Raw genomic sequence first — 15,310 nt, 5'->3', positions numbered from 1 at the left:
ATTTCAGTAGTGAGAACTGATCTGACAACACAATTCTGACCATCCAATGAGTAAAGCAAAAGCAAAGCAGTAGAGTAAACACATCAATTTATAGGAATGCTAGAAGTACCTTTCAGCTTTTTAAAAAATAGCAACAAGCGCACAAGCACACGAGTCGCACCACACAAATCATACAAATGCCAGTTTAATCCAGACAGAAGCAGAGCTTTACCCATCTGCTCTGACTAACCTGTAATTATTGAGGAACAGGCAATAGATTACTGCTGATCATTGGGATTAAGAGATGAAAGGCAGCGTACTGACGGTCTCTTCCATGTAAATCACTCATACAAGTCTTTGAAGAGATAATTTGTTTACTAAATGGAAACTAAGTGGACCCTTCATGTGGCTAATAGCCAAAGGCCAGACATGTGACATTTCAGCAGCATTATACTGTTATGGATTGTTATCTGTTTAAATAAGAAATCGTGTCACTTAAACTTCCCAGAGGTCAGTAGCACAATGGAAATGTTGGCTTCCTACTCACGCTGGAGGATGAAGTGATCTTTGTATGCATGAATAACACAACAAGCTTAGATCAAAATTTCTAAATGACATTTACAGTATCTTCAGCAAGTTTTTTTTCCATGTATGTTTTTGTTTTGTGTTTTAATCTAAATTATTTCTGTGGAATAAGCAGATGGCGAGATGAGATAACAGTCTTGATCAAAAAGACGATGCTTTTATTCTTTTCCACTCCTCTGTCAGTATAATGGAATAATTACACATTAACAGAGACCTTTTGCTGTAATGGTTTTGCCAAGTTTATATCTAGAAATAGTGGGGAGGAAAACCAAAAAACATTTTATTTTTGTCAAATTCAAATGCTGAATGGTTTGAGCAGTGTTTTTTAGCGATGTCACATGCCTTCTAACGTCATGCAAGAATCAACAAGTTTCAAAACTGTCACTGTAAAATCAAAACTAACCAAGAACATGTGAAGCTCAGTTGGATCACCAGTCCAGCCTTCATTTCTGGGCCTATTATGGCAAACAGCATTACTCAACAGTGCATGACATTAAGTCACAAATATGACTGTTTGCTCTGTACAAGTCATCAAATATCTTCTTCTCCGAAGGGTCTGAGTGTGGTTTCACAATCCTTGAACCACAGACATAACAGCGATACCAGATCTTACGAGACGGTCATTGTGTTCGTGTTTTTCCCATTCCTGCCCCTTTTGCATCACATAACCATGCTGACCTCATCAGATCCTCGCTAATTTGATAGGACGGCCTTGCAGATTTGTCGTGACAAATAAGATTATCACAGTAAAAACATTGGATCCTCTAAAAATCAAACACAGTGTTGCCTGTCAGGAGTTTCATAATTTTCCAAATCAGTCCCTTTCCTTGTCTCCCTACACTCCTTGCATGTTTGGAAAAGAGATGTGTCTTCCCTCTTATCAGCTGCCGCACCCTCAACCTCCCTCCCTCAAAAGGAAGTTGCCTTCATGCAAGGCGCTTTCTGATGTTATTTTCAGGGAATAGTTTGTCGGCAGCCACAGATAGCAGGCCTAGATTATTTTCCGTCTTGGGTCAGGATTGGTTGTTTGAGAACTTACCATGCAATTAGTCTTGTGACAAGCAGCACTTATTGCTGTTGTAAAGCCTGTCTAGAAATCTTTCGTGTGTTGATTGAATTAAGTAGAGGCTCAGCACTCACACAAAACCTATTCACTTTGTGGCAGCAGACGGCTTCTTCAGCTGTGAATGCTGAAGCAAAGAACAGAAAAAAGCTCTTTCTCAAGGCATTTTAACATGCTTTGCTCTTGTTGTGTGCTGAGACGTGCTCACCTGGACGCAGAAGGTTTTCCGCCCGAGGGAGGTCAAAGGGCAGGAGTAGACCTAGAGGGCTGAGGAGGGCTGTTCTGTGTCCTTTGTGACAGGAGCTATGGATGACTCAGCTCTGCACCAAAAATAGCTTCTAATTACTGCATGACAGATTTTATCCTTGCTTTAAAATAGAGTCCCACTTATATTGTTTTTTTTCATGCCACTGCTGATTTCTAGGGAGCAAAAAAGTTCCTGATATCTCTCTATGTGCAGATATTCTTGTACTCTTATACTGTATTTGCTCTCACGACAATGAGAGAATCTGGTGGCTCTGTTAAGTTCTTGTCCACTTAGATGAAAATGCAAAATGAGTGATCAACTTCATCCTATGTTGAAACATTGTGGTCTCTTCTAGAACCATAATGATATATTGACATGCCAATATAGTGGTCGATATTAGCCATTTTGTAATATGTGTAATTGTTGTCTGTTGTGGTTGTATTGAGAGTGTCCATGTGAGGATAGATAAATGACGACTGCAGAACAAATCTACCTATGGGTACAAAAAAGGAACCTGAAACTGTTTGGCGATAGATGGGTATCTGTATTTATGATGGACAAATTCTAAAGTTAAAAATGTAAAAAAAAAGAGATGGGAGACGCAGCCTTTAACCAGATTATGAGTATTGACATTCCATTTGTACACCAGAGAACACTCTATGGCTTGCTGTAATAACAAAGCAAGATTATGTTTAGACCATATTATAAGGATTCCTAACTAGCTACACATACCAAATGTTTAAATCGGATTTTGTATTTGTTAAGTAGTTTGTTGTTTGGGGTTTCACTTGCCCAATAATGTACATTTATTTAAGAAGAATGGAAGTTCATACATTTCAGTCAAATAAGGCAACAACTAGGGCAGCCTCATGTCACACCATAAATTTCTAGGTAATATAAAAATCTCATATCATGACATCAATGATAAATCAATGTCACGCATTTATGTTTGCTAGTGCCCACAACAATGAGACAAGCCCAGACATGTCTGAGAATGAGAGGCCTTTGTCAGCCTCCGGTGACAATTTAGGACTGAAAAAAAGGCAGCTTAAATAACCTTAAATAATAAACTATACTCTGCAAAAAGTAAACTGTAAAATGTTTTCACCAGCTGAGTCAAAAACACAATGTCGACTCAAATCCGGCTATGAAGGCACATGATGAGGAGAGATGCTAGTAGCTGGTGATGTTACTCAAATGTTCAGTATTTGTTTTTGTTTGTAAATGTATGTAAATGTCATATGTCATCATTTCTTTGAGACATTGCAATCTAATGTCCCACTGCTAGTAACGATGAATGAGGGAAGGCGCTATAAGCATTATTTATACTGGCTAGCAAAGGTTGACTCACTTAGTTTATGGTTTCAATCGCTACTTTTAAGATTTCCTGAATACAGAATGAAACTTATAGTTTTGGGTGATTTTATGTTATCCAGCACTTGCTTGGTTTAAAACAGCAGCCAGAATACCAAACTCAAGACATTAAAAAAAAGTCCGATAAACCATTTTCACGCTGCCTACGTCCATATTATACAGTTTCTAGTTCTATCCTTCCAAAAACAAACAAAAAATAAGAGTAAATTTAAAGTAAGATGAACTGACAAAGAGTTGTAAAAACAATGCCAGAACACTTCATACAGATGGCACTTTTATGTTGGTTTCTAAATTCATCGAACAGCTCTGCAGGATAAAATGTGTAATACCACAATTTTTACATTATGTTTTGTAAAACTAAAGAGCAAGCACAAATGCTGACATCAGTAAGATAGACAAACCCTCTCCAGCTGACATATCAGCGTGGCTTTACATGAAAGCGTACACATTGAGCCTTTTAGTTCTGCGCTACAGTGTAAAGTACAAGAAGGTACTTTCATCTGCTCTGTTATTTCCCGTGGGGTTACCATAGCGGATGGATCCGCATATTTGATTTGGCTCAGTTTTTTACACCAGATGCCCTTCCTGACGAAAGCCTTCCATTTATCCGGATTTGGGACCGACACAAGGACACAAGGACTACACTAGCTTGTGATATCCTGAGGTTGGGTTTTGTGTCCCCACCATCATGGCACTGAAGTATACAGAGAGATTATTGTGCTCAAAACTTACAGCCCAAATCTTAGTTGTTTGAGACGTTCCTGGAGCTATGTCAGCCCAGTCTAAAATCATAACAATTTTCACCTGTGAGCGGCTTGTCTTATACATCTCCCTTTTTTCTTTAAATTTCTGGATAAAAGCAAGCTCTAGTAAACAGATTTATTAAATTACGGGCAGACACTGTTGCAAGATTTATTTATTTTTTGTGCAGAATCCTTTCAAAAGATCCAGTCTAAAGCACAGTTTGTTTGTTTCTTTGGGAAGTGTGAAGTGCACACCAGATGATGTAAGGCTTTGTTCAGACCAGTAAATGTAGTTCCCACATTCACTTCAGGAAGACAACTTCATTAATGCAGAGGGCTTTACGTAGCAAGCTCTGGCAGGAAAAAAAGGACCATATTTACAAAAAACTTAACTAAATGACATTACGTGTAAGTGTTTTGCTACAACTTACAGCGAGAGGGTGTTTCTCTTAGATAAATGAAGAGATAAATGAAGGTGCGAATTCCTTGTGGATTAGTTTGGAGCAAATTGGTAGGTCTTGGAGGCATGCACTGCGTGGGTGTTTTTCTGCTGCATCGGTTCACAGTACCAGGTGCTAAAAGCCTGGGTGAAACGGGATATAAATTGTAGGGTTTGTGATTAAATAAATTCACTCTAAGCCTGTTAAGGCAGTGACTGCTTTGAAACAACAACTCAACAAATGGATACACAGATTTTCCGGGATTTGCACTTTAAACACAATGAAACGCAGGATTGATAATAACATACCAGCCTGGTGCGTGTGGCACTGAATGGGGTAAATGGGGTAGTTTCATTTGCATTTGAGTTAATAAACGCAGCTGAAGATGTGCATGATCTCAAAGCAGATTCATCAACATGTGCTGCTTTTTATTTCCTGCCTCAAGATGCCTGAAAAAGATTTAAAATGCAGAAGAAGGAGCTTTTTGCACAGCATAAAGCAGCTATGGGCAACAGGTACTGCTATGTTGTTGTTGTTTTTTCTCGTAGCAGACTGTCACATTGAGTAGGTTTGCTTTAGTCTGAACATCTACTAAGACGGCCTTAAGCTCCCTGTCTGACAGCATGTCAAACCTGAGTTTGACTACTTCTGAAACTTTTTAAAAAAAACCATGCCGGGTGTGTGCAGGTTAAAACGCACAACTCAGGTTTTGATACTACAGGAAGTGATATATGTGTATATATGTGAGAGCCTGCAAGGAGAAACTGTCCAAAGATGTGCATTCTAGTGTATTTGAAACAATACTCGGCAATTTCTTTCCCTCATTTCTATTTGTTTTTAAATGCATTTACATACATGAGCGCACACCCACTCCAGATAGCCACAAGAATGCCACTACCACCCCTAACCCCACCCCCAAATAATCAGCACAGCCATTCAAATGAGATGTTTAACTTCCAAAGCGATCGAGCATGCGGAGATTTAATAAATGGGAGAAATCTACCATGCAAACCAAGCTGTTAATTTTGCTGAAATGAGTGGATGAGATACAGTGTCTATTAAGTCCGACGAATGCTTGGTCATTTGCCACAGGAAAACCTCAGAATGAGCAACCCCTGCTTTAAGAATAATAGCGGGTCTAAAAACAGTCGACATGTTGATTGTAGAGATTTGCCAGTTATGTGGAGGCACAGTGTTGCAGCAGAGCAGAGAGGAGTGATGCCAGATTTGAAAGGGGAAAAAAAAATCTTTTTCTGGTACATGAGCTTTAATAGCCAGCAGAAAAACGCCAGTTGACACGGCTGCCATTTGGAGTTTAAGAATAGCGCTCTGTGACAGCGGATAATGAAGCTCAGGATTTGGCTTGTGGACTACAAACTTTTATTTTGATTAAACAAAATTCATATGGTCTCAATTTTAGCTGACTGGGTCATTCTTGTCTCTCTCTCTCTCTTTTTTTTTTTTCTTGAGTGAATTGAGAGAGGGAGCGAGAGGGAGCGAGAGGGAGTAGTGCCCCAGCTGGAAACAAAAGAGGGGGGAAGGCCGGTGTGGTTTTCACATAGCGAGCGCGCGTTTTTGCAAGGGGAATAAAAGGGGGTTAATTCATCTGATTCCTTCATGCCACTGTGGCAGAGGCTGTATGTATTGTCAAGCGGGTTGCCGTAGCAACAGCTGCAGAGTAAGGAAATCTTTCTTTCCTCTTTTTGCACCCCCCCCCCCCCCCCCCCCCCCCCCACACACACACACACCTTCTTTCTCTCGCTTTCTCTCTCTCTCCCTCCCTCCAGTACCTTGTCAGATTTCTTCCTCATCCTCCCTCCCTTATTCCCTCTTCGCAACTTGTACAAACATGCTTTGCAAAGTTTTGGGTGGGGAATGTTCAGGTATGCGTTCACACACACACACACACACATATTTTGTCTGCGTGCCGCTGGTGTTGCAGACTAGGGAACAATGAGTCTCAAAAAGAGACTTTCCTTCAAGAGGACTTGGAACTTCAACACTGTAAGTAAACAGTGGCTTGCCGGCTGAATCTCCTCTTCCTCTCCTCTTCCTCTCCTGTGTGAAATGAGGAGACTACTTGTGTTCACTCAGCTGTTTTTGTCATTAATCTCCCTCTTTGTCGCTCTTCTCACTCTCTCAGTCAGAACAGCTGTTTGAAGCGGCAGGGACTTGTCGGCTGTTTTGTTTTGTGGAGTGCTGGAATCGGCCATTATTTGTGTTAAAGTTTAGACCAGGCTTTTTGTACAGAAGTGTGAGGGATTTCTGGAAAGGCAACGTCTCGACCTAACTTTTTGAGGGCAGAGACGTGCCTAAACAAGCTCAAAAGATAAAAGAAGTCACTTTTTAAACATGTGAAACACACTCTGTGAGAGGTGATAGCGAGTGTGATTAACTAGGTATTAATGGAGTTGGTCCTTCAACCATTTCACACTGATAAAAGTTTCAGTTGTGGTAGATCACAAACAAAGATCTGTCGGTGTGATCCTCTACGTTCCTTCAGCATGTGGTGTCTTGAGATGCCAGACTGTATGGCGTGGGGGACTGTACCCGAGTAAAGCTGAAAGAGTGGTTTCCAGCTGGAGAGCCAGATCGTGCTTTGTTTAGAGCCAGCAAGCTCGCCATGACTTCAGTTGTGATATTGGCCATTTGGTTGACAGACTTGCAGCTTTTTAGGGGAATTCCATTTGGGAAATGGGGTATTTTCACTTTTGACTCTATAAAAGGGATCAAAGAGGGCCTGCAGTGCTACTGCGCCACCCACAGTGCTCTTGCTTGTCACCAGAGGTGTCAACAGAGGAAGGAGGTGTTACTGACTAGAGGTGCCAGGGTCATCACTTTGGCCTCATTGTTAGAGACTTGTGGGCAAGGAAGCAATAATGAGTTGGAAAAACACAACACACTGACATGTGTGCTTGTGTGTGGTCTAACTCCAGCAGCAGATATCATTTTGGCTTCTTATCTTGCCAACTTTTAGAAGTACACATTTGTACATGTGTCTTTGTATTTGACAAAAAGCTTTTAGATAATAAGTTAGTTTATTCATGTATGGAACCACTTCTGCAGAAATCATTATATTTAAAAAGAGGAACAAGCTGAACAGCCACATATTTGGTGAACCCATGGATGAGATTACAACTCCACTGAAGAGATTGAGAAAAAATATCTTTCAATCGTGTTATACATAGTTGCATAGTCTGCCCACCAGAGAACACTCTGCACCTTCCCTGTTAAAAGAATGCTGCAAAAACCCATGATCTGAGGTGAGTTGAGCAGAGAGTGTATATAAGTAATCAGCTAAACATCCAAATTTTGGGAAAATCCTTTGATGTTTCAAGTGTCTGAAAGAAAAACAAATATCAGCCAGTATATAGCAGTTTTAAACCACCAAATATCGGTATGTGTCTTAAAAATTCTATATCAGTCAGGCTCTAGATGACATGAAAATTGATGACATGAGCTTCCGAGTCTGTAAAATGAGACCAGTGCAAACCTTCATAAGTTCTAATGGCCAGCAGGGGGGTGACTCTTCAGCTTGCAATAAGAAGTGCAGTTGTATAAAAATTGGAAATACATGTGTGGAAAAATGACACAATTGCTTGCATATGTGTAACATCAGTAAGCACTTTCCTGAACAGTTTATGTTGTCAATAATTAGTTGCCACTCATAGCACATTAACACTAAGCTGTATCAAGTAAAGTGCACTCCTATTTACAATAAAACTGAGCGTAAAGCAGAGTATGCTGTAGGGTGGAACTGCTGTGTGATTAAAAGGGGTAGGAAAGTAAATTGACAGGGACCCATTTATGTCTTTGTTATACTTTAAGTGACCACAAGTCCGATTTGGTCTGTTTGGGTCCGAGTGACACAAACTTCGTCATCACACTGTGAGCCTGAGGTTCCTGTGGATGTCCGTTTGACCACGTGGACTTTACATTACAATGCTTCGACCTCAAAGACGTATAATAAGTATGACTAATCAGGTTGTGGTGTCTGTTCGTGCCGGCAACAGCGTATAATCAAGACTTAACATAGAGGCATGCATGCAAAAATAATTGCTATCTCGGTTTAAAGTTCGCTGTCTGGGACCTTTCGACCTCGTGAGCCACAGCTAACCCCCAAATCACCGATGTAAGAACTGCGTAAAGAACAGAGAGTCCTTCGACTTCTCAGTGAGTTACTCTCCTCCTCGCTCGTCACATCCGGTTTTCAGACGATCAAAATGTGGCTAAATGTTCAACTTTGCTGATGAACGTTTGGTGGTTGAAGGTGGTTATGGCACAGTGATGCAGTCTGTGTATTTTTGGGACGATCGCATAGACAAAACAAGACATTTGAACCCACTGCCTTGGGCCTTGGAAACGTCTTTATTTTGATAACTCGCTGTTCCATTTCAAAATATGACATGAATTTTAATTAAATTGGATAATAATTTATCATGTGGCTGTTAGTCGGATAAGATCAAATAATTAGGGTTTTGCAACATTTGAGTTTATTTGGGTGCTTTAAGACATTTAAGACTTTTCTGTCACTAGGATAAATCTGTCATGATTGTGGTTGGAACCAGGAGATTGCAACAAATGTCACAAGCGAGTGATTTATCGCTGCTCTCCCACTTTTTGTGTAATTTCTGCTCTTGCACAACATGGATAGTTATCTAATTTGTCATCCATATAGATGTGAGTATTGAAGCACCGAGAATAGCTAAAATGCTCTTTTCAGTATTTAACCTTTTGTTTGGTCCAAACCAAAATTCACGTCACAGTTTTTTTGGGGGGGTTTTCCCACCTTTTTTTCTTAAACTGGACTCCAGCTGTGGTGCACTATATATTTAAGGTTTGAGGTTTAGCTGTTTTTAGACCCATAGGAACAGACAGATGGAGTGGGTGTTCTCTCTTTTCTCTCTTTCTTCTGTTTTGGCTTCACGTTGGTCCTCATCCTACCCACCCATGATTACTGTACACATGCGAGCCACCACAGAAGGGGTGGCTTTTTTGGGTGTTGACGATATAGGGGTTGGACTCAGCAGCAGCAGAGTTGTAAAGAAGGCTGTGATGGACAATTAGTGGTTTAGCGGTCTATGTCTGATAGAGCTTTTACATGTGGTCATTCCCAAAATGGAAACAAGCCGTCACGTCGGTGAGCATGACCGATCCCCCTAGTCTTTGTGCATAAAGTGAATAGGCTGCCATCTGAGGTTGTGCTGAAGCTGACTGATTTAAAGCTCCTAATTGAAAAATAAGAGTTTATATAATGAGTAAAATCAGAGCGGGGGGACAAAAACAGTCGATGTTCATTGTTTTCGTTGTTTATGTCATTCCTCTTATGATATTACAGCTCCACAATACAGAATTACGTGAGTGTACCAAAGCACAAAGTCTATTTGCTGCTGAAACCAAAGCTGGAGCGTGGCAATGAGAGCCTTGTTTAGTCGTATTTATCAGCTCTGAGTATTCACACTTTGAAGTGGCAGCTCAGAAAACACTCCTCTGGAAATAGTGCCTCCTTTTCAGATGAATCCTCCAACGCACACTTTTTTTCCTTCTTTTTTTGGAGTTTTCTTGGACAAAGCCCTAAGATTCTGCCTCTCATATCCTCCCCTGCATGTAAATATATATTTATGCTGTGGCTCTCCAGTTTGCACGTTAAATCTTTCTTTATTAGTGGGGTTTACACAAGCCTAACGCTGAGGCAGTGATTTTAAATTGAAGTATTGCCAAGTTAATATTCACTTATCCATGTTAAGCTCAGACATGGGTGGTGTTTTTATTGAGCCTTATTCTCTGGCTGTAATTACACTCCAATTAGGGCTCTGAGTACAAATGATTTCCATTGTGAATTAATCCACATATTATTTATCCCAATCAATTCATCTTGCTTTGTCTCAGCTGAAAATGTGAAGATAGTCAGTCAAACCAGTAATCAGCTGGGGATTCCTAATGATAATTTCTCTCAGTCTGCTTTCAGTGTATGGGTTAATTCCTGCAGCTCTACATAAACTTCTAAAAAGACGTCCGTGCCCAGTAGGGGAGCTCATGTCATTTGCCTTTCTTAGGGACATCTACACATGCATAAAACTGCAACTCTCCGAATTAACAAGTGAAAAGCTCATCGTTAACTAGTCTGCCTTGATGACTCCTGATCCTGTGACTTCAGTTAGCAGGAATGCGCACGTTAGTTCAGAGCTGTGGGTGGGGTACCAGTGTGGAGGTGTGAACAGCTGTCCATGGTACGGGTCGAGAGCCACCCACATAAAGTAATTGTGTAAGCCCCCCCAAGGTCCAACCCTTTCCAAGCAGCACACTCAGTTTTACTTACAAACCAGGAGGACACACAGCTCACAGGGATGCCTGAATGGACAGTGCTACCAGCACAGCATTCAGCCTCTTGTGTCTGCGCAGGAGGTCACGAGGGCAACTTCTCACTCATGTCTCTCTTTGTTCTCTTCCAGTCTGCTGCTTCATCAGATGGTGGTAAGTGCAACTCTTTTTTTTTTTTTTATGAGAGTGTGGAGAGGAATTCAATCTGTGTGCTTATGAATATTTACAATCTTAAAACTGAAGTCTTTTCAGCATTCATCGTTTGGTTCATTTTTGTTGCTTTTTTATTTCTCATTTTATATTCCGCCCTCAACACAGAACTTTGTAGCTGCTCAATAAAGTGACCTAATAAAAAGTCTTTTAGCAAGCATGATGTATTCGCTGTAGGCAGCATGCCTCGTTAACAAATGTTGTTTACCCAGCGTGGTTGGGTTGCTTTCATGGCTAAGCTTGGATGCTGTCTGGTCTTCCCTTTCATAGCAGTTTTAACAGCGCTTGCTAACAGGCTGACCGAGGCTGTGTTGAGGAGTGCAGCTCCGCTTCTTTCACAGTTGATGTGGATCAGACATGCACGGCTGTTTGCTTTCTAAAGCTGTCTCATTAGCTGAGCAGCCAACAGTGTAGTAAACATAGGCCCTCAGTCCTAATACAATAAGCCAAGTCCAAACAAATAGCTTGTCAGAAAACCTCAAACCAGGACTAATTTGACCGTACTGTTAAAAGAAATATGTTTACTCATAATTTATGGAAAACTAGTCTAATTTTAATTGGACATCTACTTTAACTAGGATGTGGTGTAGGCTTGGAAGGTCATACAGAGGCCACCTTATGTTTCTTTCCATTTGAAATGGGAATTTCCGAGTTCCCAGTCAGAATTTTTAATGGGAGCAACAGCCTCAAGTGGGACTTCCAACTCAGAAAGTCATACCTCCATTCCAGACACCTAGGAACCCATGAGTGACACCACTCCCCAGTTAGCTTGTTCCAGTTGTAATGTAATGTTAAAAAAAAAGAAAAAGGAAAAAAAAACATTTGTTTTGGTTCTTAGCACCACAGAGCCTGGTATTGCTAACAATACAGCACAGTACTTGTTTTTGTGTGCTTAAAAACAGCACGTCCTTGGATAGAGACTTTTCAGTGGTCTGCATATGGCAAATTTAGTGAGTCACAAATACACAACAGTGGCAGAAAGGATTAAAGGTTTTACGGGTTTACTACTGTTTACATTCACTGCTACTATCTTAGATTGTTAGCTAGCCGTGGGTGGTGCTGCCCTGACTTAACAAATTCAGGCGGTGTTCCACATTCAGATTCCAACTGAGAACTTCCAGCTTATTTTGGAATGACCCATCAGAGCGGCACCATTGAGCCCGACTTAACAATCCAAGATGGCGGCTGTGCTTTTAAACATTGGTAAAGCAGTTTGTGCTGCTGTACTATTTGTACGTTTGCAGTCAGTGCTACCACTGTTGTGTATTTGTGACTCGACAAATAAGCTACATGCAGACTGACCTGTGAAAGCACAGTTTTTAAGTGCAACAAAAAAAAAAAGTACTGCATGGTTTTGCTAGAAGTGTTCCACCTCGCCAAGGAGCAAAATAAATCCTCGGTTTTCCGACACATTCCAGCTACTGGAATGTGCTCAACTTGGGAGTGATGTCACTACCCGAGGTAAATAGAACGCAGCCTTACTCACAGTCAGTGATGTCATCTGCTATTTAGAGTTCTTTTATTTTGTTTGCAGATCTAGCCCACTCATGCAGGTGGATTGGCAAGATAAAGATATGCAGTACTACACCTTACTTGCCCCTGCTACCATTCCTTTCTGAAATGTAAAAACAACCGCTTAATTTCAGTTGCCTGCGCCAGCGAATTGACTTTCCACAGAATGACAACCGTGTATGTGTAACCAATTTGGCTGAGACCCTTTTTGTTCTTTTTGTTTTTACTGTGCGCTCCTCACTCGATCTGCTCACAGCTCTAAAGTGGCCATCTGCCGCCATGATAGCAGGTACTGTGTAGGCTGAGGCCACCACTTTAGCTTTGTACCAGCTCCTGTATTGTCACCCACACTTCCCTGTGGCCTTCCCTGTAATCAGCTGTGTCGCCTTTCTTTCCTCCTTTTTATCCTCTGCACTCTCTTTCTGCTGCTCCCTCGTGCAATGTGAGCAACCTCTGCTGTGTCTTTGTGCACTTCTTGCCTTTCTAGTCTAAAAAGCTTTAGGGTAAATTTTCCCCTCTCTAACAGGATCATTAATTTTCTGACAAATTGTGTGTTCTTTCCTTTATTTTAGATTTGCTTCAACTAAAGGAAAGGAAATTATTGAACAGGTTGTGAGAATTTTGAGTGGACTGCATGAATAGCATTAGCACGAGCGCCAGATGTGATTGATGTACCTACCTTTGGAAATTTCTGATTAACGAGGATCTCATTTCCATTTGCCATGGATTTAATTGCAGTCCAACTGTAGCTTTTGTTTTAAAAAACATTCAGTGAAGTTAAAACTGCTCAAAGGAAGTAAAACATACAAAACACCACTGTTATATTTAGAAAGGGTGAGAGGCCACAGTGGAGAATCTAGATCTGGTACCCCCCCCCCTCTGGCTGGAATTACCCTTTAGCATCAGCGCTCTCTAACCTTTGCACTGCACTCTCCTGTCTCGCAGACTATAGTGGGATCCAGCTGCAGAGCTGCTGCAGCCAGAGCAGCCTGAACAGTAATGGCAGCCTTCCAGGAGCAGGCAGCAACCGAGGGGCTCCAGAGCAGCGTGTGGCCAGCTGGTCCTCCTGCTTTGAGCGTCTCCTCCAGGATCCCGTGGGTGTGCGCTACTTCTCGGTAAGCTTGGAGAAAGAATCCTTTCGGAGGTTATCAAGAGTGTTATTAAGGGGTTTGCTGAAAGCTTCTCTGTGCTTTAGATTTGAGTCACTGATGTAGATCAAAGTCCTGTAATTCCAGATGTTACTTTTGGAGACTAATGAGCAAAAAAGGAAAGAATATTTTGAATACTTGAGGCATTATTTAATATTTCTGAGATTAATAGAAACTAGCTCCAACTGCAACACGGACAGACGTGTTAGCAAACACTTCCAAATTATCTCTCTGCCAGTTTATTTTAGTTCTGTACTTGTTCAACTGATGACTAATATGCATCCATTTTAGCTCAATTCTGAGCTCCACTGTCTTCAGAGGGAAATATTTACATCCAGATGTACTATTAATATTAGTATTAAAGAGTTGATATAGTGTAAAAAAAAAAAAAAGCTGTAGTGTGATATATGAATGAATTCTTTTCCGTCTGGTTAAAGTGAAGAGCCATTTACCAACACTAAACCCTGGTGAGTGAGTGAGTGAGTGAGTGAGTTTATTGTCATGTACCATTTCCTCCCACATAAAAGATGTGCTTTTGAATTTAGCCCACAACACCTTCAGAAAGCTCAACATTAAGTTCTTCCATCCCAGAACCACCTCCCTCCTCACCTTCCCTCAGTACTGATCAGAGCTGCGCTCGCCTACACCATCCTGCGCCTACACTTACACCAATCTTGTTACATTACACCCAGTAATATCTGCCCGCTCGACTGGTCTCAACAGCAGCAGAACTGGAAAGATGAGAATGTGATCACCAGTTGAGATTACATAGACAGAGGGAAAAAAAAACCCTCTTTTACTGTGTGTTTCCACAGGAATTTCTCAAGAAAGAATTCAGCGAGGAGAATATCTTGTTCTGGCAGGCCTGTGAATACTTCAGTCATGTCCCTGCAACAGATAAAAAGCAGGTAAGCTACAGTGTGCAGCTGCAGATCCTGTGACAGTTTTGTTTGGGGGCCCACTGTGAATTGTTGGATTATCCCCTTTAACCAAAGGTCATACTAAAAAATATGAAGTGTTTAAGACCTGAGTTTTCTTTTTTTCTGTAAATCATTTGTCACACAATTAAAATAAGTATTATTTATTTATTCTCTTTTAGCTTGACAGTCTAGCATACTTTAAAGCACACTGCTAATTTCCTATAACGTATGTGGAGCTTTTATTTTGAATGGTAAATGGCCTGTATTTGTATAGCGCTTTTACTAGTCCCTAAGGACCTCAAAGCGCTTTACACATCCAGTCATCCACCCATTCACACGCTGGTGATGGCAAGCTAGATTGTAGCCACAGCCACCCTGGGGCTACCGGACACTGGCGCCACCGGGCCCTCTGATCACCACCAGTAGGCAACGGGTGAAGTGTCTTGCCCAAGGACACAACGACCGAGACTGTCCAAGCTGGGGCTCGAACCGACAACCTTCCGATTACAAGGCGAACTCCCAACTCTTGAGCCACGATCGCTTTGATCTACATCAGTGACTCAAGATTCAGCTACTCTAGCTAATCTACCTACTTCTCTCTAAAAGGTTCAGACTAAACCGAATCTGCTCACTTAGCTGATGTAGACTCTTAAAATGTACTTTTATTTTGAAAGGGAAACCAAAAAGAGGGGGAAGGCTCTAACATGGTGTGGTCGTATGCACTGCCTACAGACGGCTTTACAGTTGAATCTACATCATAGTTAGGTA

At 41.2% G+C, this 15,310-nt stretch overlaps 1 protein-coding gene across 3 annotated transcripts in view; it reads left to right on the top strand.

The window, feature by feature from the left end:
* LOC146636606 (regulator of G protein signaling 12-like) overlaps nucleotides 1-15,310 on the top strand; it is a 42,224-nt gene that overhangs the window by 11,656 nt on the left and 15,258 nt on the right. For 2 of the 3 annotated variants that reach the window (XM_085350933.1, XM_085350934.1), the window contains exons 3-5: nucleotides 10,884-10,905; nucleotides 13,420-13,589; nucleotides 14,438-14,530. In XM_085350933.1, coding sequence (XP_085207059.1) covers nucleotides 10,884-10,905; nucleotides 13,420-13,589; nucleotides 14,438-14,530 — 285 coding nt within the window. Of the gene's footprint in view, nucleotides 1-10,883; nucleotides 10,906-12,730; nucleotides 12,764-13,419; nucleotides 13,590-14,437; nucleotides 14,531-15,310 lie in introns of all 3 variants that reach the window. The other variant, XM_085350932.1, reaches the window with a different exon arrangement.

This window comes from Diplotaxodon limnothrissa, linkage group LG3 (genome assembly GCF_057381915.1).
Source record: "Diplotaxodon limnothrissa isolate DT_005_m linkage group LG3, D_limnothrissa_male_GT1.1, whole genome shotgun sequence".
In the NCBI taxonomy this organism is placed as follows: Eukaryota; Metazoa; Chordata; class Actinopteri; order Cichliformes; family Cichlidae; genus Diplotaxodon; species Diplotaxodon limnothrissa.
Note: the sequence above shows the minus strand (reverse complement) of the source record. Positions and strands in the feature narration are given on the sequence as shown.